At 47.5% G+C, this 21735-nt stretch overlaps 1 protein-coding gene and 1 pseudogene across 2 annotated transcripts in view; both read right to left on the reverse strand.

The window, feature by feature from the left end:
• Positions 1 to 207: 207 nt before the first annotated feature.
• Positions 208 to 21735, reverse strand: part of LOC147901415 (DNA-3-methyladenine glycosylase (MAG)) — a 43075-nt gene continuing 21547 nt past the window's right edge. Inside the window, exons 5-6 of one of the 2 annotated variants that reach the window (XM_087375833.1) lie at positions 18697 to 18754; positions 208 to 459 (exon numbers count right to left, since the gene is read on the reverse strand). In XM_087375833.1, the coding sequence (XP_087231959.1) occupies positions 296 to 459; positions 18697 to 18754 (222 nt within the window). In that variant the 3' untranslated portion in view covers positions 208 to 295. Of the gene's footprint in view, positions 460 to 18696; positions 18755 to 18780; positions 18810 to 21735 lie in introns of those variants that run through there. The other variant, XM_087375835.1, reaches the window with a different exon arrangement.
• Positions 16333 to 17286, reverse strand: LOC147901416 (uncharacterized; annotated as a pseudogene).

Here is a 21735-nt window from a genome sequence, read left to right on the forward strand (position 1 = left end):
TCCCAACTTCACTAGCACATCGCACTAATTAGGTCTTGCTCCTTACACTTGAAATTATTACCCCTCATTGATGCATACTTACATGTTTCTTCGAGTTCGTGGTAGCAATCATCCCATATTCTCCATTTGCATTTTTTCGACCTCAAACTCCTCATCGAGAGGCTTGCTTTAAAAATTAATGGACTTTGGTGACAAGTATTTCCAAAGAATAAAAATAGAGAACCCAAACCTTTGCTAATAAAGTTTACCAAGGGTATTTTACATCGACAAGATAACCGTCATTTTGTAAGGATCGTCAAGGTCTTTTCAATGTATTGCGTGGTGCACTGATCCATGGAGTTCCTGCTATAGCAAATCGCCATAATGCTGCTGTGTCTTCAGGAGAAGCGTAATCTATGCCCACTCTAGGTCCAACCAATATACTTTGTGGAGCTGGGCCATCCAAAACTTCTAAACCACCTGCATAGTTACCGCAGGTATGAGACACTACTTTGCCATGCCGATATCAAATAAAGCCAATTAAGCAGCATAAGACAAAAAAACTTTTGATGTCATTTCACTCTTCCCAATAGAAACTAGTGTTTACTAAACCAAAAAGGGTAGGGAAGATTACGAGTCACTTAATTCAAGAGCAAAATACAAACCTTTCAGGTGTATATACCTGAGGATCAACAAGGAAACACTTAGTAAATATGAAGTAAATGCCTGACTCTTAAACTGGTGTACAGACCAAATTAGACTATCCAAAATGTTCAATTGAATGCAATTAATTATGCTTAACCATGTCAAAAATTGGAAGACTTACAGCAGCACAGAGAGACAGAAAAAAGAAGAGACAAGGCAGGGATGACCATGTAGATATATTCTAGCAATCAAGTACTGAAGGAGAGGAAGAGCGAGCTCAACTTTAGATAAAATCAAAACCTGAGAAGGATGGAAAACAACCTTATCAAATTCCTTGGTCATATGTAATACTTCATTTTCAAAAGAATGACTCTTCTCTTGAGCTCACAACTTGAAGGCAGTTAAAACACTCTTAAACAATTAAACTCTCAACAGATCCAGCCCAATAAATATGTCAACAGTAAGAAAACCTAAAACCATCATTGAAGACCAAAGTGAGCCCCATCCATGCACTCTTGCCAAACCTAATCTCTCGGGATTTTCTCTTGATGTCCACATCAGAACGTAAAGAAGAAGAGGAAAAATTTGGCTTCACGTGCAGGTGAACAAGCCATGCTCTGGAAGAACAAATGTGATTCACTCGAGCTGCTGCTCCTCCCCGCTCCCTTGCTGCACCCTCTCCCTCAGCCCGTCCCTCCCTCTCTCCCTTGCCCTCAGCCCCTCCCTCTCCCTCAGCCGCTCCCTCCCTTCCCCTCCTCCCCTTCAGCCCGCCCCCCTCCTGCTCGCTTCCTCTCTTTTCAGCCTGCTCCCCCTCTCAGCCTGCTCCCCCGCCCCCTCCCCCTGCCTGCTCCCTCGCCCCCTCCCTGCTGCTCCGCCCCCTCCCTGCCTGCTCCCCCGCCCCCTCTCTGCCTCTCCGCCCTCTCCCTGCCTCTCAGCCTGCCCCCCTGCTCCTCCGCCCCCTCCCTGCCTCTCCGCCCCCTCCCTGCCTGCTGCTCCCCCGCCCCCTCCCTGCCTCTCAGCCTGCCCCCTGCTCCCCCGCCCCCTCCCTGCCTCTCCGCCCCCTCCCTGCTTGCTCCCCCGCCCCCTCCCTGCCTCTCCGCCCCCTCTCTACCTCTCCGCCCGCCCCCTCCTCTCCCTCTCCTCCCCCTTCCCTTCACTCCCCGAATCCTACTCCACCTCCACCGGCCGCCAAAACTATTACCTTTTCTAAAGACGAGTTGCAGCAGCTCAAGAAGGATGTAGAGATTGAATGCTCTACCACGTTGCTAGCACGCATCTTCGGGTCTCACCCCTCCAGATCCCAAGCCAGAGACTGGATGCTTGCGGCTCTCCCCCCAGACCTCACTCCACGATTGTTAGATGTCCGTCTTCTGGGACAAGGTTTTTTCCAGGTTGTTTTTGACACTCCAGAGGCTACGAGCACTGTGCTCAAGGCTGAGTTTTTACACCTGGGACACAGGAAAATCTTCTTTGAAGCCTTTCATATTGGTTTCGACCCAGTGGAGGCAGATAAGAAAATCTTCTCGCTCTTCATTAGATTCCCCGGGCTTCCCCAGGTTTACCATTGACTTCTTTCTGTTATTGGGGAGCATTTTGGCGCAGTTGCTGAGATCCCACCCCTCCCTGGGTTGCCATTGACTGCAGCAGAGGCAACCAAGGCTGATGGGGTTCCTAGAGTTAGGGTCCTTTGCAAGGATCCTAACCTCAAGATGGATCATGTTATGATCTAGCGCCCGGATGGTTCCTTTTTTCGCCAGAGAGTAGAGATTTCAGGCAGACAGGACCAGTGCAGGATTTGCAGGACCTCTGGACACTTTGCCAGGGATTGCCCCAGGAAGAAGAAAAGGCCCAAGAAGCCCTCTGGTACAGCTACCGCCCCATGGCCTCGATGGAGGGGACAGGGGGGTGGTATAGGTCCAGCACTTGCTCCTCGGCCTCCACAGAGGGGTGGTACAGGTCCAGCACCTGCTCCTCGACCTTCGCATGGCGGTCCTCCTTAGATTGGTGGTGGTACAGGTCCAACACCTGCTTCTCGGCCTCGACAGGGGGGTGGTACAGGTCCTTCACCTACTCCTCGACCCCCACCTACCTCAGGAACACGCGACGCTCTCCAGTGGGTTCCGGTACGTGTGCAGATCCCTCCTTTAGTTCACGAGGGTACTTTAGTGGACTGTGCTTCACCTTGAGCTGTCCCTCCAGTCTCACCATGCACAGCCTGAGACGCTGAAGCTTCGACCTCCTCCCCGGTTGCAGCTTCTTCCCTAGATCCAGCGGTGCCAGATGCTCGTCTTGAGGCAGGAGAGGTCTCCGCGGCTAGGCAGACACAGGATAGAGAGCATTCCTCACTTCCTCCCTTGGATAGGGGGAAGGGGATAGCTTACACTATTGATCCTCTTCCCTCACAAGGGATCCTTCGCACTCCGGTGTCTGGCTTGCTCCACAAGAACTCGTTTTCAGCCTTGGCAGAGGATTCAGATTTCCCGGAGGAGGAGTTTGTGCCCGCTACTTTTGGGGAGCCAGTGATTGGGTTTCTTGTTGACAGGGCTTCTTCTTCAGGTGCCAGGATTCTTTCCCCTGTTGATTTTCCACCACTTGGTTCCATCCCTCCCTCCTCGAGCAGGAGGTCTTCCCCTGTTGAGGGGTTTGTTTCCGCCACTAGGTCGGGTAAGGTGTTCCACTCTACATCCTCCCGTCAATGAGGATTATTAGTTGAACATACAAGCCCTAGGTGACGTCCCACATCGCCGCCGTAGACAATTGATCCGGGATCAGCTTCATCCAGGTGTTACTGGGGGTTCCATTGATATATTATTTATTCAAGAGCACAAGCTGGATTCTAGAGATTGTGCCAAGTCAGGCAAGTTGCTTTTTGGCCATACTTTTTGGCCGCCTGCCTTGGGCACCAAGGGGGGCACTTCTATTTCAGTTTCGCAGTCGGTTCTCCCCTTAGTTGTTGGGCACGGAGTCATTATTCCCTCTAGAGCTCAGTGGATTATTCTTTTGATTGGAGGACGCAAGGTTGGTTTCCTTAACCTGTATGCCTCCAACATTAGAGGGGAACGTGTCCTTATGTGGAAGACTTTGCTCTCCTGGGCCCCCATTGTGGATTCATGGGTGATTGGAGGTGACTTTAACATGGTCGAGTTACCGTCAGACAAAAAAGGGGGTAGAGAAGGCGGACTTTACTCTTTGGAGAGAGCAGTTTGGGATGCCTTCCTCTTTCACTTCTGTGGCAGAGATACTTGGTGTGATGATGCCTTTCTTATACAGCCACAGTCCCTCCTGTTCTCTTGGTCGAACAGGAGGCAACAAATGCCTATTCATGCACGCATTGACAGATTCTATGTAGATGACTGGGCACTAGACAGAGGTGGATCGGTATGCATTGCTGCTGGGGTTTCCACTTCAGACCACTTCCCTGTTGTGCTGGCTATCTCAGAGCCTCACTTGAGAGGCCGGTCTCCCAGCATCAGGATTCCAGATGCCTTTTACACAGAGGAGGACCTTACAGAGGCAGCCCTGCAGATATGGGTTGCTCATGTCCAGGGTGGGCAGCCATATCCATCACATGTAGCCGCTGCCCTTTCTGGTATGAGCGACTTCTACCGCTCAGTTGCTTGTACCAGGAGACGAGATATTCTCAGACATGAGATTGGTGTTCGCCAGCAGTTGGCAGCTTTGCAGAGGGAAGAGCAGAAACAGCCTTCAGATGCTTGGATTCAGGAGCGCCTTGTTGCAGCAAGGGCTCATCTGCAGTTATTGCTTGATCAGAGAGCAGAGTATGCCTTTCATGCACGGGAGTCCTTCTGGATTCAGATGGGTGGTAGAGTCAATAAACACTTTTTCTCTACTCTTGGCCCTAGACATAGTAGAGAGAGTGTATCCCAGCTTATTGACTCACATGGGGTTTTACAGACAGAGCCTGATGATGTCTTACGCATAGCTTCAGATTTCTATGCCACCCTTCTTACTGCTGATCCTGAGACACACGATAGAGAGGATGCTAGACAGGCTATTTGGCAGAGCATCCCTGTGTTGGTGAATCCGGGTATGCATGTTCTACTCGACGCACCTTTCACCAACACAGAGTTCAGGACTGCACTTTCAGCCCTTCACAAGGGCAAGTGCCCAGGTTCAGATGGCCTCACCCCGTCTTTTTTCTTTGCATTTTGGGATATAATTGGAGACTATATTACTTCAGCCCTGCAGGCCATTTGGGACTCTGGCGAGATGCCTGGGTCGCTTACAGAGGGTCTCATCCACCTTATCCCAAAAGGAGGTAGCAGAAATTTAGTGTCCCAGTGGAGGCCTATCACACTTCTGGGGACTTGTTACAAGATTCTGGCCAAGGCTATCAGCCTCCGATTGCAGCCACTTCTCCCTGATCTCATTCATGACACTCAGATGGGATTTGTGCATGGCAGAAGCATTTTTTATAACATTTTTTCTTTCTGGGAAGCTTCAGAGTGGGCCATGCAGAGTGGCCAGAATCTTGCCATTCTACTTTTGGATTTTGAAAAAGCTTATGACAGAGTAGATTGGGGTTTTTTGGAGGGCACCCTTCTACGCTTTGGCTTTACTGATGCTTGGATCAGAGGTGTTTCCTCTTTGTACAGATCAGCCCACAGCCAGGTACTTATTGGTGGGGTAAGGGGTGAGAGATTTCAGAATTCGAGATTAGTCCGTCAGGGATGCCCCCTTGCTCCTTTCCTTTTTTTGTTTGTGGCCGAAGCTATGAGTATCTATGTTAGATCTCAAGCTGCCATCTTTGGGCTGAGACTTCCCATCAGAAGGGAAGAGGAGCTACTTGACAGCGAGTTGGCTGATGACACAGCAGTTTACTTGGATGCCACTCCACAGATGCTCACTTCTTTCAGGACAGCATTGGATTTATTTTGCTTGGCGACAGGGGCGCAGATAAATTGGCATAAATCCAATGGCTTTTGGATCAGTGATGAGGACACTCCAGTTTGGGGGCTTGACATAGGATTCACTTGGGTTCAGAGGGGTGTGCCTATCAGGTATTTGGGCTGCCAGGTCGGCTTGGATATTTCTATCACGCAGCAGTTTGCTCCCGTTTTGGAGAGCATCAGAAGGAAGCTTCTTTTTTGGAGCTCAGCCAAGCTGGATCTTGCCTCTAGAGTTGTGGTGGTCAACCAGGTCCTCTTGGCCACAGCCTGGTTTGTTTGTTCATGTTGGTGCCGTTCTAGGGACTGCATCATTCAGCTCAGAAGACCGATCAGAAACTTTCTCTGGAGTGGGCTTGATGGCACAGAGCCGGGGTGGCTTGGGAGACCCTCATCCTCCCTACACAGGAAGGGGGTCTCAGTATTATTGATCCAGATTTACAGTGCAGAGCTTTACTTTGCAAGACGGTGGTGCGGGGACTTATGCCAGGGCAGGAGCCGTGGAAGGACTTTCTTATCAGCAGCATACAGAGGTGCACAGCTTCTTCAGGAGGAGACTGGATGAGCAGTGTTAGATGGATCTTCACCACAGCACACCTCACGTCACCTTCGTCCCCTCTCATGGTTGCCATTCTGAAAGCTTGGGCCAGTTTCAGAAGCACTCTTCGGAGGATTCCTCCTTTCTCTCGGGAAGAGATTAATAGGCAACCCATCATGTGGAATGATAGTATTTTAGATGATCATGGCAGACCACTGGGTGCCTCACTCTACATGCAGTGGTCCAGGTGGGAGAGGGGACCTGCATCTTCTATGGGGTCTTGGAAAGCTTTCCGCAGGCTTCCAGAGGAGACCAAATCAAGGTTGACAGGACATCTCAGAGGGAGTGCAGGGAGGATCTTGCAGATTGAGGCAGCCCTTCCAGAGGTTTGGGTAGACACAGATGATATGCCACTCACTTCCTCCACTTGGGCAGGTACTTTTTCGAGAGGCGAGGTTCCGCTTCAGGTTTTGGCCTTTCGAGATGCACAGGAGGATGCTTTGGTTTTTAGTGTCCAGGATGGTGGCAGATTGCTCAGGTCCACAGAGGACATCTTGCTTGAGTCTGCTTTTCAGCCTATCAGGGTTGTAGGTCTTTTGATGCAGGGATCAGATTCAGAGTGGTTCCTAGACCCAGACCCCTGGCTACTCTCCACCGGGTCTTGGAGGCTCTGGCTCTATGGGGGAGTTCCCATCAAGTATTTGCAGTGGGACCTCGGAGAGTGGGAGTGGGTTGACGCAGGGCATCAAGAGAAGAGCATCCCCTTCTTTCGTTACGCGGTCAGTAATGCCAGGAGATATCAGCTCAATAGTAGAGGTTGGAGACCCTCTAGAGTTCCTCATTGGGAGACTTTTGGTATTACTGCGGATCAGCGGAGGTGCTTCTGGAGGAGACTCTGGAAATCCCACAGAAATAGAAAGATCACTATCTTCTTTTGGCTTTCTATCCATGGAGGGATTGCAGTGAACCTTTGGAGGTCCAAGTTTGGAGCCGACCCTACATGCCCTCGATGCCTTTCCGCTTCGGAGTCTATTCAGCATTGCTTATGGGATTGCAGGCAGGAGATGATGATTTGGATGGGGGTAGCCAGGATTTTCAGTCACTTTGCCCATTCCCCATTTTTTATGACATGGGGCTCGGTGGCTTGGCTTTCTATTACAGGACCTCAGGTTTTCTATGAGGGAGTTGACTCCTCTCGGGCTATTTCGGTTCGACGTCATCGGATTGAGTCCTGTTCGTTGGATGTGGTACCACACCTTCCTTTTACAGCTGTACATGCCTCTGTGGATACTTCTTGGGAGATTCTAGCGAGCATAGCATCCTGGCATATCTGGAGAGCCAGATGCACAGAGGCTTTGGAGGGCACTCAGGTTCATCCCTCGCACACATTGGCTAGTATCTGGACAGACATCGTACATGCTTTGATGGCCGTATGGACGGGTATGCACGGGGACTCCCGTGCAGCCTTAGCTAGGAGGGCTTCTTTCTTCAGGAAATGGAAGGATTCTCCTTTCTTCTCTGAAACTACTACAGGGTTGAGGTGGCACTTTCAGCCTCAGCCTTGGTTGTTTTCCACCTCACTCTGAGGGGGTTTTTTATTTATCCTCATGATTTCATGATGTATTCCGCTTTGAGCTTGCTCTCACGGGTTTTTTCTCTTACTTAATAGAAGTCTTTTTCTTGGGGAAAAAAAAAAAGGAACGTAAAGAAGAAGAATTCCTTCCCTGTAGTCCTAATCTTTCCCCCTTTCATGGGCTACAAAATCATGTACGTCCAGGGACACAGGCTTCAAAACTCCTAGAAAAGAAGCTATCCTAGGTGGGGTTTGTGACCCAATAGATAAAATAGGGGATGATGTCCAGTGACTAAGATGAGGCAGCCTTAAACCTGGAGAGGATGAACCAGATGACTGGGGACAATCAGCGGACATGCATGGCTGGGGCTGCATGGTATAAGACACATACTCTTACCTGGGAGAGTTTGCATGACTTCTAGTTCAGGGGTGACAGAAGGATCTATAGTGGGGTATTGACATGCTAGCCACACCTTATCCGGTGGGTTTCCTTCTGACTATCAATTGTAGGTTTGCTGTTGGGATTGTCATGGTTAACTTCCCACTTGTGAGATGAGAACATAGGGGAGGTGTAGCAGCAACATTTGTTGAGACAGAGAGAGGCTGCCAGGGGGCAGATCTGGCATGGATAGCAGGGCTGCCACATGGGAAGCATGCAGGCTGCCATGCAGGCAGCATAAACAGAGATGATTGCAGCTGCTAGAGGGCAATGTTGGGTGCCGGGAGCAATGGAGTGGAATGGAATGCGAGGAGGTAGACAACAGGTTGAACCAAAACGAAGTACTTGCAAATGGATAATGAGATGGTACAAGTGATGTCCAATATAGGCCCTAGAGTCAACTACAAGTGTTGACCAATGAAGTCAACCTAAGGGTTGACTGATCGTAACTGGCCTATGAGGCCATACTAGGGCTAAGTGCCAACAAACCCCCATCCATGGTATGGCCGAAGTATCCTGGATACATCTTAGGTATACCTGGAAACTATATCATGGTTGCACATATTCGTCCAAGATGGATATATCAACCTATGTCCTTGGTATGTGCATGAAAGACGAGATTACACGCAACGGCCAAAGCACTCTGGTTGTAAGTGTAGGCTAACATGAAGATCTGAGAGTAACTTACGGAGCCAAACACACTCTACTGTAGCTGTGAAGGTTGCCCTGTACTTAGCTTCACAACTAGAAGTGGCAACTTAGGCTGCTTCTTGCTGAACCAAGAGATGGATGAAGAGCCAAGCATGCAACAGTTGCAACTGTGTGACACACGAGTGTCATAACAACCTGCCCAATCACTATCTGTGAATGCATGCAAATCCACTAAAGACTGATCACTACAAAACAGTCCCAAATGCTGTGTCGCCTTCAAGTAATAAAAGACCTGCTTCACTGCCTACCAATGCTGCGTGTTGGGCTTGTGCATGTACTTGCTTAACTCAGAAATGGCATACTGCAAATCAGGCCGGGTATGACATAAGTAAATAAGGCAGCCCACAACCTTGCCAATACTGCTTGTTGGGCTTGTGCATGTACCCGCTTAACTGAGAAATGGCACAAGCTTAAAATCCTCGAATTCAAAGCGCTGCAAGATCTGTCCAATATATTTGGATTGACTCATCATTATACCCCCCTCAACAATAGCAAACTGAATGCCCAAATACTAGTGCAACCGGGCCATATCTGACATTGCAAATGATTTCCGCAAATCCACCTTGAAATCCGAGTGTCTGGCTCAGTGATAAGCATGTCATCCACATAAAGAATTAAAATCAGAAATTCTGATTCACTCGTGGACATAAAAAGTGGTCTTTGTAGGGCTGTTTTGAAATCCAAGGCATACCAAAAAGGAATGTATATTCACATATCATGCCTACAGTGCCTGCTTCAAACCATACAGGGCCTTTTTCAGCCTGCATACCTGATTTTCAGAATTTTCAACCTCAAAGCCTGGAGGATGGGTGACATAGACCTCTTCCAATAAATCTCGGTCTTAATGTCCGGCTGGTGGACCTCCCAATGGATGCAAGAGCGATGACACACTGAATGGTCATGATGTGTTAAGTGGGAGCGAAAGTCTCCTCAAAGTCAATGCGATGTTGCTGGGCATAGCCTTTCACAACAAGGTGGGCTTGTAGCAATCAGTACTGCCATCAGCTTTCCACTTCAATTTGTAGACCCACTTAGTGCCTCTGTCACGCTTGCCTGCTAGAAAGTCACACAACTCGCATGTACCATTTGAAAGAATCGAATCAAGTTCAGCTTTCATGACATCCATCTATTTTCTGCTATCAAATGCATCCTTATGACAAAGGGGTTTCTCATTGCAGGCTGTAGCAATCAAAGAAACATGAAGCAAATTGGCATCCATTTGTTTTTTACCACCTCTGGTGTGAGCAGCCAAGGGCTCAGCTTGCTTGCTATCCCGTGGCTGCACATCAAGTTGAACATTGGCAACAAGAGGAGGCTATGAGCTGCTAGAAGCGTTTGAAGCCAGACCCTACAAAGTGTCATCTGAAGCTGTGAAGGGTAGTATAGCATCAAACATCAGAGGCTTCAACTGATGGCTGTTTTTTACAATCCAGCCACAGTAAAGGGGAATGCTCAGCAAAAACCACATCTCTATTGACAATCTCCTTGCCCATGCTAGGCTGAAACAACTTGTATCCTTTATTATGTGAGCTGTGATAGCCTTATCATTAAGCTTGTGTCTCAGCTGAGAGGGTACATGTGGATATGCAAGAGATCCAAACCCTTGCATGTAAGAAAATGCAACTTGCAAGCCTGTCCATGCTTTATAAGCGGTCATAGTCTTCAATGCTAGAGTGGGTGCGTTGGCACACATGACAGCATCCAACCAAAATCTATTTGGCAAAGGCTTCCCCTTAAGCATGCACCTGCCCATTCCATTTATGTTCTATTTTTCCGATCTACAAGTCCATTCTGTTGTGGAGTGTATGGCACTACGCACTGATGTATGGTACTCCGAGCTGTTAAAAATTCTAGAAAATTCTTGGGATAAGTACGCACCCCTCTTCTCGGTGCAAAAGGTCAAGAGTGTTTCCCCACTCTCATTCTTTGCTAAGGCAAGAAAATGCCTGAAGCTAGAGAAGACATCTGACTTCAACTTCATGGGATAAATTCAAGTCAACCTCGTGAAGTCATCCACCAAAGTAACAAAGTAGTAGTATCCTCCAAGTGATGTTGTCCGCATCGACCCACATACATCACTATGTTCAAGGTGCAACTTCCTGGATGCACCAAGGGTTCCGTCTTTGGAAATGGGAACCGATGCATTTTCCCAACCTTTATTGACTCAAAGAGATTATTATATTCAATTCTTTGGGGGACTACCCAAGGCAGAGTACCCATATACATCAAGCTCATGGACATATTTTAGAAGACATATTCATCATTCTCATCTACCTCCTCAAAAAAGGATAGATTTTGAAGATGAGCAATGAGAGCAAAAGTTGGTGTCGGAGTGTCATCTTCTTCGTCTTCACTAGTGGCAACTACTACAGCCAAGTTAGCGTGCTCCTTGGATTGTTGTTTGGCAAGCTTCTCAAAACAACGGTCCTCTATATGACCAAGCTTCTTACAATACGTATATGTAAAAGGTTTGAATAGATTCTTACCCTTGGAATGTAATGCCTGCTTTGAACATCCTTGTGCCTTCGTTCATGATCGAGAAGCATTGCAACCGTTCCATCAAAGGACATATCCCGTGCTACATGAAGCGCTGGTATGATATCATGATACTGAGGAATATCCTCAATGCTGGAAAGGAGGACATCTACCTGATCGTCTTCCCCAACAGGGGCCGTCAAAGCAACAAGTCAGGTGATGAGGGATTCCATATGATTCAAATGAGCATTAAGAAAATCTTCATGCTTCATATGGAGCTTAAAGAATTCATGTCTGAGAAATACTTTGGAATAATTTTGTTACCAAATAAGCACTCTAGCTTGTCCCACAATTCATGTGTAGTGTCATCAAAATCCAATTGATGAATAACGTCATCAGGCAAACCCAAACCAATGTTAGAAAGACCTTTGATGTTTCTTGTCTTGCCACTAACCATCTTCCATACACCTTCCTTCATAAGCAGAAGACTTAGCTTGTTTTGCCAAGTTGTAAAGTTATTACCAAAAAACTTTTCAATGATAATTCCTGCTTTGGAATACTCCATGTCTGCTTCAAATGTTGCAACAATATGAGCTGAAGTGCGAGCTCCGAGCAAAGGCTAGCATAGTATGGGCTGTAGCAGCAGCTCAACTTGCAGTCGAGGCAAAAAACAGCCAAGAAAAGACATCGGGCCAGCTGGAATAGCATAGGCAACAGCTCACGTTGCAATCAGGGCAAATGGCGGCATTCTTGAGGCACGAATAGCAGCAATAGCAGCACTCTTCAAGTAGGTCGTTTCTTCAAAAATAGGCTCCAAATGAGATTGTTTTTAGGGCGACCAGTGGTAGAAATGTCTCCACAACAATAAGCAACTATTTCCTTCACAAAAAAACCCCCAAAACAGCAAAAATGAGCTGTCTTTGAGCAAAATACGAGCTGTCTTTCCTTCTACGAAGATGCCCACTAACGCCCACAAGAATGGTAACCAAATTGCTCCAAATCTAAGCACAAATCTGCAGCGAACTCGAGCCTGATGGCAACAAATCACGCAGTAGCTCCAACTCCATGAATCAGCTCCAATGTCCAGCAAAATCAGCAACTCATGGAGAGGCTAACAGTGAAGGACGAAGAGTTGCCTTCCAAGGGAAAAGAGGGAGAGTAGCTCCTCTTTCTTGGCCTCCCTCACCTCAATCCCTTGGAAGAGCAAGGAGCATAGAGGACGAAAGAAAGGGAGGAGGAAGGATGGCTCTTATACCACATGAAGGAACATGGTGGAGAGGGAGATGGAGAGAGAAAGGGTAGGCTAGAGAGAGAGAAGATAATACTCAAATGGAAACATAATGAAAGTGAAAGGAAATGGAAATGGAAATGGAAATGAGCAATAGACCAAAATGAAAAGACTCACATTGATAAGCTTGATGTAGACTCCTTGATGTGTGTTGATGTGACTCACAAGTACAATCATATATAGGATAGACACACACTAGAATACCAAAGTGTATATGGGATATCTCCCAATATGACACGTGGCACTCACACATAAGACTCTACTAGAACTCCTAGTACAACACACTAAAACACGCTCAACTTGACTTGTGTTCTAATAGTCTTGCAAAAGTGCTGCACAAATCTGCCCCGATGTATGCACAAGTTTGCTCCAATGGACCTGAATTTGATGTTCTCAAAGCACGAAAGCCAATGCAAGATAACGGGAGGAAAAGCGCTGAATTCTTGCAAGCTGTGTGTGTGAAATTGAGAGGACAATGTCTTACCAAGCAATCTGAGAGCTAAAAAAGAAAATTTTGGCAAAAGCTCCAAAATCTGAAGAGGCCAAATGTGCCAAAAAGAGGACGAATCTGAAAATTCTCAAATGTGACCAAATAAGCCCAATGTCGTTGCAAACCTGAGCAAATTGTGACACAAAAGCCCCAAATGTCACCTGTACTAGGCAAAGCCACTGCAAAAATCAGCAAACCTGGCAAAAGCCCCCAATTTGGAGAGGGCAACTATGCCAAAAAGAGGGCAAATCTTTGAAAGCCCCAAATTTGACTACAATTTTGCAAAATGTGACTGCAATGTGCTGAAAATCTACAAACTTCCTTTAATCTGCTTGCAAATATGACACAGGGGCCCCGAAATCGGCTTGAACTAGGCAATATCACTATAGAAGCTCAAAAGCCTCAAGTACACCCTGAAATCTGCAAAACCACTTCTGCAACAGCAAATGGTGGCTGAACTGCAAGAAAAACAAGCTGTGTAGAGCTGTAGGGAGGGAGGTCCAAATTTACCAAAAAGTGTACAAATAGGTACACAGAGGCTGTACGGACAGTCCGCAATCAAAATCGCCGATTCCATACGACTCTATGGACGTGTAAGCAGGTTTGTACGGACAAGTGCGGAACAAGGTCACCTGTGCGTAGACAGCTCGAAAATTGCAAAAAAAATCAAAATAGGACATGAAAACGTCAAAAAACAGTGCGAAGATTGTTTTTCATCTCTAGAAACAGTTTTTTGCAGTCAAGGCTGCTGCAAAGTTGTTCCGGCACCAAGGAAAGTCACGTAGATGCTGGCTGGTCAGAAGTGGAGCAGACAGACCATTCTGAGAAATATAACACTTGGGAAAGTGTGGATTCTCTTCGCCACCAATTCCTAGAGTTTTATCCTAAACCTTCTCTTAATAAGGGCATTGGGGGTACCTTCAAATTGGGGCTTCTCAAAAGCACTTAGCTTTGTGGGATGCCCATCGAGGTTGTGACTCCCTCAAATACCCATGAGTGACTGGGGCTGTGTGGTATGGGGCACATAGTCTTAACTAGGAGATCACATGCCCATGGTTTCCTGAACTCTAGCTTGGGGGTGATCAATATATAGTTGGATGGTGACGCACTAGCCAAAAGCACCTTACGGGGTTTCCTTCTGACTATTAATTATCTTGCAGGTAGGCTTACGATGAGATCATGGTTAGAGGTACCTTTCAGCAGCGCACAAAAAATATACAGGAACCATGTAATCTATAACCCTTGGTTTAGCCCTTTCAATGAAAGACATTGAGCACTGCCTTTAGACCGTCCTATCAATAGTGCACCTTCCATAAGCTCGAAAAGCGACCTTACACAGCTAGAATGATGCACAGGTGTTGACTGGATATTTGGAGATGGGAAATGTCCCTCCTAAAGTTTATGGACACATGGGCAACCCTTAAAGGACAAGTCCTTCCATCTATGTAGAAAGCCTTCCTGTGAACACACCCCATGTGGGAACATCTATATGTCCTTTGTGGGCGATCGTCTACACATGTTATGTGGGCAGGTATGACCTCTTATCAAGGCCCTCCCAAGCCATCCAGCCGACCTTCATTGTAGCACAGCAAGTTCACCCCAAGCCTAGGATGTTTACCCCTCATTCTTGCAGTCACAAATGGAACTTCCTCCTCTGCATTTGAGCTCAATCCTCATCCTCCTCCCACCTATAGCACATTATTGTGAGAAGTGCAGCGGTGCGGAGCAGCAATGGAGAGAAAACAGCAAACACTCACAAGGAAAAAGGGAGACTTGCACACGGGTCTCACGAAAAAACTCCTCTACTGCTAGAGAAAAACCTCAATTGGTGAGTGAACAACTGTCTGCTGAGATGAGAAACAAGGGAGGGAGGAGGCCCTATTTATAGGGTCACCCCCTGCCCCAAATGGACCTACTAGGGGGGGTTACCATGTCTCTGCAACAGACCGACCAATAGGGTCGGCTGTTGTGGGCTGGTGTGAGGCCTAAAGGCCCACCAACCAAGCGTACACATGCAGCCTGGTGGCAGCCCCTAGGCGGGCTGATGGTGCACCCTAAACAATCCTCCAGCAAGCCCGGCAAACCCTCACACCCAGGAAGAAGTGTAGAAGACGAAGATCTGTCATCTCAAAGGCCTAAGAAAGAGCTTCCTTGGTCTCGGCAGCATGTGCAGCATGACTTCCTGTAATGAATAGATCATCAACATACAGGATGATAAGGGAAAGAAGTCCTCCTTGACGGTAAATGTACAAATTGGGATCAGCTTGGGACCTGCGGAAGTGCTTTCGAACAAAGAGGAACAACACATGTCGGGGAACGATTCGTGATATGAACTGTTGTGGCAGTGGCTTCATCCCAAAGAAACATAGGAACTTCTCGGTGAGCCAACATGGTCCGAGACATCTCAACCACGGTACGATTATTTTACTAACTCCTACTTCAGAGGCAGTGCCGGTGTTCACAAACTCCCATCGAATGCCCTTTGTCACACAAAACTCCTCAAATGAATGATAACAAAATTCACCACCTTTGTCAGACTAAAGAGCTTTCACATGAAAGTTAGATTCATTCTCAACCAAGGCACACCATTCCCAGAAGCAAGAATGCGCCAAAGACTTGTGGGCCAAAGAATATACCCACATAAACCTACTGAAGTCATCAACCAATAGCATGAAGTAGAGAGCCCCGCCAAGACTGGCAACAATCATTGGTCCATAGAGATCAACATGGACCAACTCTAAAGGTAAGGAAGCCCATCATGAAGCCTACTTTGGGAACGCATCTCGGTGTTGCTTTCCTTGAATACCTGGCCGGCACTGACCATGCTTGCTGCCCACATCCGGTAGTCTAAGGACCATTTGTTCACGAGCAGCACACCAGAGAGCATCAACATTCAAGTGACCAAACCGAAAGTGCCAGAGATCACCTTGAAGAGAAGACATGATCGTGGAAAGCACTGACAAAGTCTAGATGCCATGACTAACTGTATCAATCTGTACCACCTGACCAGTAACCTTATCTCAAACTTCCACAAAGTTTTCATCAAATAATACTATGGTTCCAAGTCGACAAGTCTCATAGACAGACAATAGATTGAATCCGAGAGAGGGAACGAGCAGAACTCGAGAGGAGTGCATCCCTCCTTTCCATTGGGAATGATTCAGTTTGCCTTCACCACGAACTTTGATGACTGAGCTATTGCCGATACAGACATCACCACCGAAGATCACAAAATCCTTCGACCCAACTGGAGGACTCATATTCCGGGATGCCCCGCTATCAACGATCTAGGTCTGGAAGTCTTTGGCTTGGAGAGACGAAACCCCCTCTCTAACAGAGGACGCAAGAGAATCAATCATTTCAATATGCACAAAAGCGGGAGTGATAGCAGCAGAGGAAGAACTTGGACCTTTGGAAGAACTGGGACCTTTGTTGTCAACCCAATAAGGACACTTCCTCCAGTAATGACCTTTCTCGCCGCAGTGACTACACGACCGTTCCGCCTTCAGTGCCTCCTCCTTAGCTTCAGTCCTCGTATCAAGGGTACGAAGTCCTTGAAACTTGCCTGACTATGGGGCTGCCAAAGCATCGGAGCCACCACCATGGGAAGAACTTTGAAACCGCTCCTCTTGATCTAGCACCATAGGCACCAATTCTTCCCAAGTGAGAGTACTCATCCTGCCACTAGTGATCAGGGAAGAATAAAAAGCAGAGTACTAGGAAGTGAGATGAGATAGCAGAGTAATGGCCATATCTTCAGATGATATCTCTTTCCCTGCCTGAAGTATCTCCAGTTGAAATTCCTAAAGCTTATTGTCATAGAAGATGACTTAGTAGGATCGAATATTCTCATCTGAACCTCAAGAGAGACCCTCTTCATCACGGTAGTCCAGTTACAAAGGGAGGCCAGATGCTCCCAGATACTTTTTGCGGCCGACATGTGCTTTACATGGTTAATAATCGGAGGAGTACAGTTCAAGAAGATGAACGAACCGACCCTTGCATTGGCACGGTCCCTGGGTGGCCTCCTTCTGATCTAGAATGCCCAAACTTTCATTAAGGGGATCTGGCCTTGTACCACCTACCAGGATGAAGTCCGCCAAGTCGTACAACTGTAATACTGACTCGATCATAACACGCCACATGCCATAATTGTTCCCGTCCAATTTATGATCGACAGGGAACGTGGGTAAGATATGGATCTTCACCTTGTTTTCTGCCAATTCCTATAGAGAAGCCATGGGATAGAAGTGAAAGGAACGCTGAAGATCGGGAAGGAGGATAGAAGAAAGGAAATGAAGGAAGAAAGAAAGAAGGAAGAAGAGAAGGCTGAGAGGTTTGAAGAGATGCTCCCTTCGACCTTCAAGTGACTGGCCTTCACACAATCCGCTCCTTCGATCTGAAAACACCCTTCAAAGTAACTATCCTTCTATGTACTCCAAATAGCAGCCTGTACCTTCTCAGCTTCCACTACGAACAGCTTCCAAAGAGTCGATGTAGCTTGCAAAATTCCCTCTCCACAGCTAAAGTCTTTTTAGCCAGCCTTAGGCTTTGATACCCTGTGAAAAGTGCAGCGGTGCGGAGCAACAATGGAGAGAAAACAGCAAGCACTCACAAGGAAAATTGGAAACAAGAGAGACTTGCACAAAGATCTCAGGAAAAACCTCCTCTACTGCTGGAGAAAAACCTCAACTGGTGAGTGAAGAACTGTTTGCTGAGATGAGAAACAAGGGAGGGAGGGGGGCCTATTTATAGGGTCACCCCCAGCCCCAAATGGACCGACTAGGGGGTGTTACATGGTCTGCAACTGACCGACCAGTAGGGTCGGCTGTTGTGGACTGGTGGAAGGCCTAAAGGCACGCCAAACAAGGCACCAACCAGGTGCACATGTGCGGCCTGGTGGCAGCCCCTAGGTGGGCTGATGGCGTCCCCTAAACAGCCCTCTAGCAGGCCCTGCAGACCCCCGCACCCTCTGTGACAGATGGCGGCCCCTCCACATCCTCAGAACAGAGGCAAACAACCCCACATAGGTCCGTGCACACGCAGGCCCCCATGATGAACCCCCTCTGCCTCTTTGGGGCGGGCAAACCCACAATGATGGCCCCGACACTACCTCATATGGGCGGGCAGAGCCATAAGCAAGGCCCTCACGCAATGAGACAGGAGATGAACTCTAACAGTTACCTCCTGCCTCCGACTTAATGTAGCAATCGCCTGATCTTCAAAGACAAATGGAGCAGCAGCAACGAGGAGGAGGCACGAAGTCCACGAGGAAGGAAAGGAGTAGACTCTACAATGCACAGGGGAGCACCAAAATTACCATAAGGAGGGAGGAGGGGGGTGGATGGGTGTATTTTGGGGGGGCGGGGGGGTGTATTTTGGGGGGGCGGGGGGGGGGGGGGGGGGTCCGACAATGGGTAGTGGCTGGTGGAAAGGCCAGCGATCAGCAGACAGGGAAGGGGGCTCTCCTGCAGCAAATTCCACATTAATTAATTGAATCTACTCAAGATTAGCATTTCGAGTCTATGAAGAGGCAATGGCAAATTTTCCATACATACTTTAGTAGGTAGCACAATACAACACTGTATGACATTGGACATTGAAATGGTCATAGCATAAAAGGGGGTATGAAAAAGAAACATGCACAATACCTGGGATGTAGAGAGCATGATTGGACCATTCAGTTGTCAAACCAAGTGCTTGGCCCACCTGCCACAGCTTTTCCAGAATCAGCTCTACTCTCCGATACAGCACCTCACAACACCTTCATTCATTGAAAAAACTTTACAGCACAAGTTCAAGGCACATTTGAATAGGTGTGTGAATAATAAAACAAAATATAAAAACAGATCCAAACTTGAAATTTTTCAGCATCTGGAGTCCCAAAACCCATTGGAGCGGGCAAAGAGAGCGCGAATCTTAGTGGGACTTTGCTGATGAATTGTTTGTGGGATCAAACAGTGCGTGCTAACTTGTTGAAGCCCTCTACTCTAGACCACATCTTCACTCTGAGGGCTATCATTGAGGAGGCGAGGTCTAGACACCAGAAAGTCTACACATGATTTGTAGGCTTTCGGAAGGCCTTTGACACTGCCCCACAATCCCGCATGATTAGGAAACTATAGGAGATGCAGATTCCAGAGACGCTGATTTGGGGTGTGATGATTCTATACGAGTCAGTCAGAGGGCAGAGTTGGTGCCCCAGATGGTCTATTGGATTGGGTCGAGAGCACGATCGGGGTAAAGCAAGGGTGCCCACTCTCACCAACCCTCATCAGACCCCAGTATCTCGAGGACAGAGGAGTCTCGCATGCATTGAGGATCGTCATTGGATGGATGTGTGTTTCGTCCCATCAGTTGAGAATTGAGACGAGTAGAGCAGTAGGTATACCTTGAGAGCAACGGATCTTTATGCTATGCACATCAAGAGTAGTTGAGACAGAGGAGCATTTTCTATGTGCCTGCCCAGCTTACTATGAGATCATTGCCTATTCCACAAGGGGAGCGGATTTGGCCTACTTTCACGACTGATCCACTTCCATGACCATGTCTGCATCGGCCTCTATCTGTTTGAGATGCGCCGACATAGGGAGACTCTACTACAACAAATTAGAGAGCAACATGAGGCGACCAGACCACAAGATATAGAGGTTGACAAGACACAGAGACACGTCACAGATTTTTATGCATTTGAGTCAACTCCACGACATAGTGGGGTGGAGAAGGAGGAGCTAGCTGATATGCAAGCAGCCTAGATCACAGAGAGAGGGACGCGAAGACCATCTGCGGCACGGACAGTGACAAGAGCACACTCCATTGAGGTTTGACCTATCACAGTTTTCCTCAAGGAAAACCACTCGAGACAAGGGGTCACTTTGAATATAGTCCAGCGGGTTCAAAGATCGAGGAGACCACATCCTCCCTTGCCACCACAATGCGACAGACGCGGATCCGAGATATTTTTGCCGCTCACAGATGAGCCACCACAATGCCGGGCTTCGATTTCTAGGTCCCAACTCTTAGCCTACTTCAGCTAGTTTGATTTATACTTGCTTTTGCTCGAGCTCCTCTATCAGTCTCTCTCAGCTAGTCTCCTTAGTCGCCAACCTCCTTCGTCATCCTCTCTCCGCCCTACCTGTTGCTCCGTCTAGCCTCCGCATGGACTGTGCGCTGTTCCCATGGGCTGCCAATTGCGTCGCGTTGCCCCTGGCCCATGCGAGATGAGTGTTGCCCCCATGGGCTGCTGCTGCATCGCGTTGCCCTCAGGCCACTGTGGGCTGTTGTTTATGCATCACGATGTCCCTCGCCCCCACGTGGACTGTCGCTGATGCCATGCGACCCTTAGGGTCGTGGATTGTTCCATAGCCCCCGTATGGACTGCTGCTACTGATACCAGGCCATCGGGTCTCCCTGCCACCAAGGGCGCCTATTGTGTCCCAGTTGATACTATGACATCAAAATTTGATATATTTTATTTAGCATCGGTATTGTTTTTATCTATGTTTGATAAGAGTTTGAGTATCAAGTGATAGCCTAGCGGCTCTCACTTATTTTTATTTTGTTAAGATATTGTATGGAATTGAGAGGATAAGTGGAATGGATCGTTGTAAATACCATGTGTATGAATGATAAATACCTTGGTATGGGGTGAGATTTATTTGTGTATGGGATATTATGGGGTTTTTTAGAAAATAGGAAGAGTGACTCATATAAAGAGGTGGGTCTCATCTCCATGTGTTCCAATAATATAAGAGAGATCACATGCCAAGCGTGTGGAAGGCATGTGGAGGAGTGTGGAAGAGTGTGGAGTCAAGAGGAATCCTTCTAGAATTCCTATGTGGAATAAGGAGAATGTGGACATATGGAAAGGAGAGGGTCCCTATGGGCTCCATGTGAGGAGACTCTTGACTTTCTCAATATTTTAGGAGTCTTGAGCATCTTTTGATGGGACATATGCAAGAGTAGCCAAAAAGCACATGGATGATGACATACGGGCTTATGTGATTGATGGAGAAAGGAATCTACATGTAGCAATTGTAAATGGGTGAAGGAGGGTGACAAAATCTCTATAAAAGGAGCACTCCTCTCCCTTGTTCATCATCTCTTTGACCATTGAGCCTCATGCTGCTGTAGCTCTAGTCTCTTCAAGCCTTCCATGAGCCTTTTCTCTCCCTCTTGTAGATATCCTCTTATATAGACTCTTATGTAGACTCTTGAGTCCATATCTCTCTAGTTTATTCTCTTTCAATGAGTAGCCTTGGAGCTCCTGCTCCCTCTTGTATGTATGAAATCTCTTCTTCTCCCTTATGTTTATAGTATTTTGAGTTGTATTTGAGTTCTCACTCTATTGGTAATGAAGGTCACTTCAGGTTCTCTCTCTTGAGTGTCTCTTCCCTTTTTCCATTGCTCTCTCTTCCAAAGTGCTCAAAAAAGTTGTCTATTCAGTCGCTCATTGCGCATACATGGTTTATCTATTTCTCGAGCCACAAAGTGAGCTCTTCCTTCCCTTCTAGGCGACCTCTATGGAACTTGGATCGTTAATGAAGTTTGAGCATGGAGGGAGTATTCTCCCAAGTCGGCATCAGTAGAAGGAGTAGGTGTTTTTCATGATAGTTTGACCCCCTGTCAGTATTTTGCTCATAACTTTTCGCTCGGTAGTCTGATTTGGACGAAACTTATATCAGAGTGAA

Source organism: Dipteris shenzhenensis, chromosome 6 (genome assembly GCF_047967505.1).
Source record: "Dipteris shenzhenensis isolate YYH24624 ecotype China chromosome 6, Dip_SZ_1.0, whole genome shotgun sequence".
NCBI lineage: Eukaryota > Viridiplantae > Streptophyta > Polypodiopsida > Gleicheniales > Dipteridaceae > Dipteris > Dipteris shenzhenensis.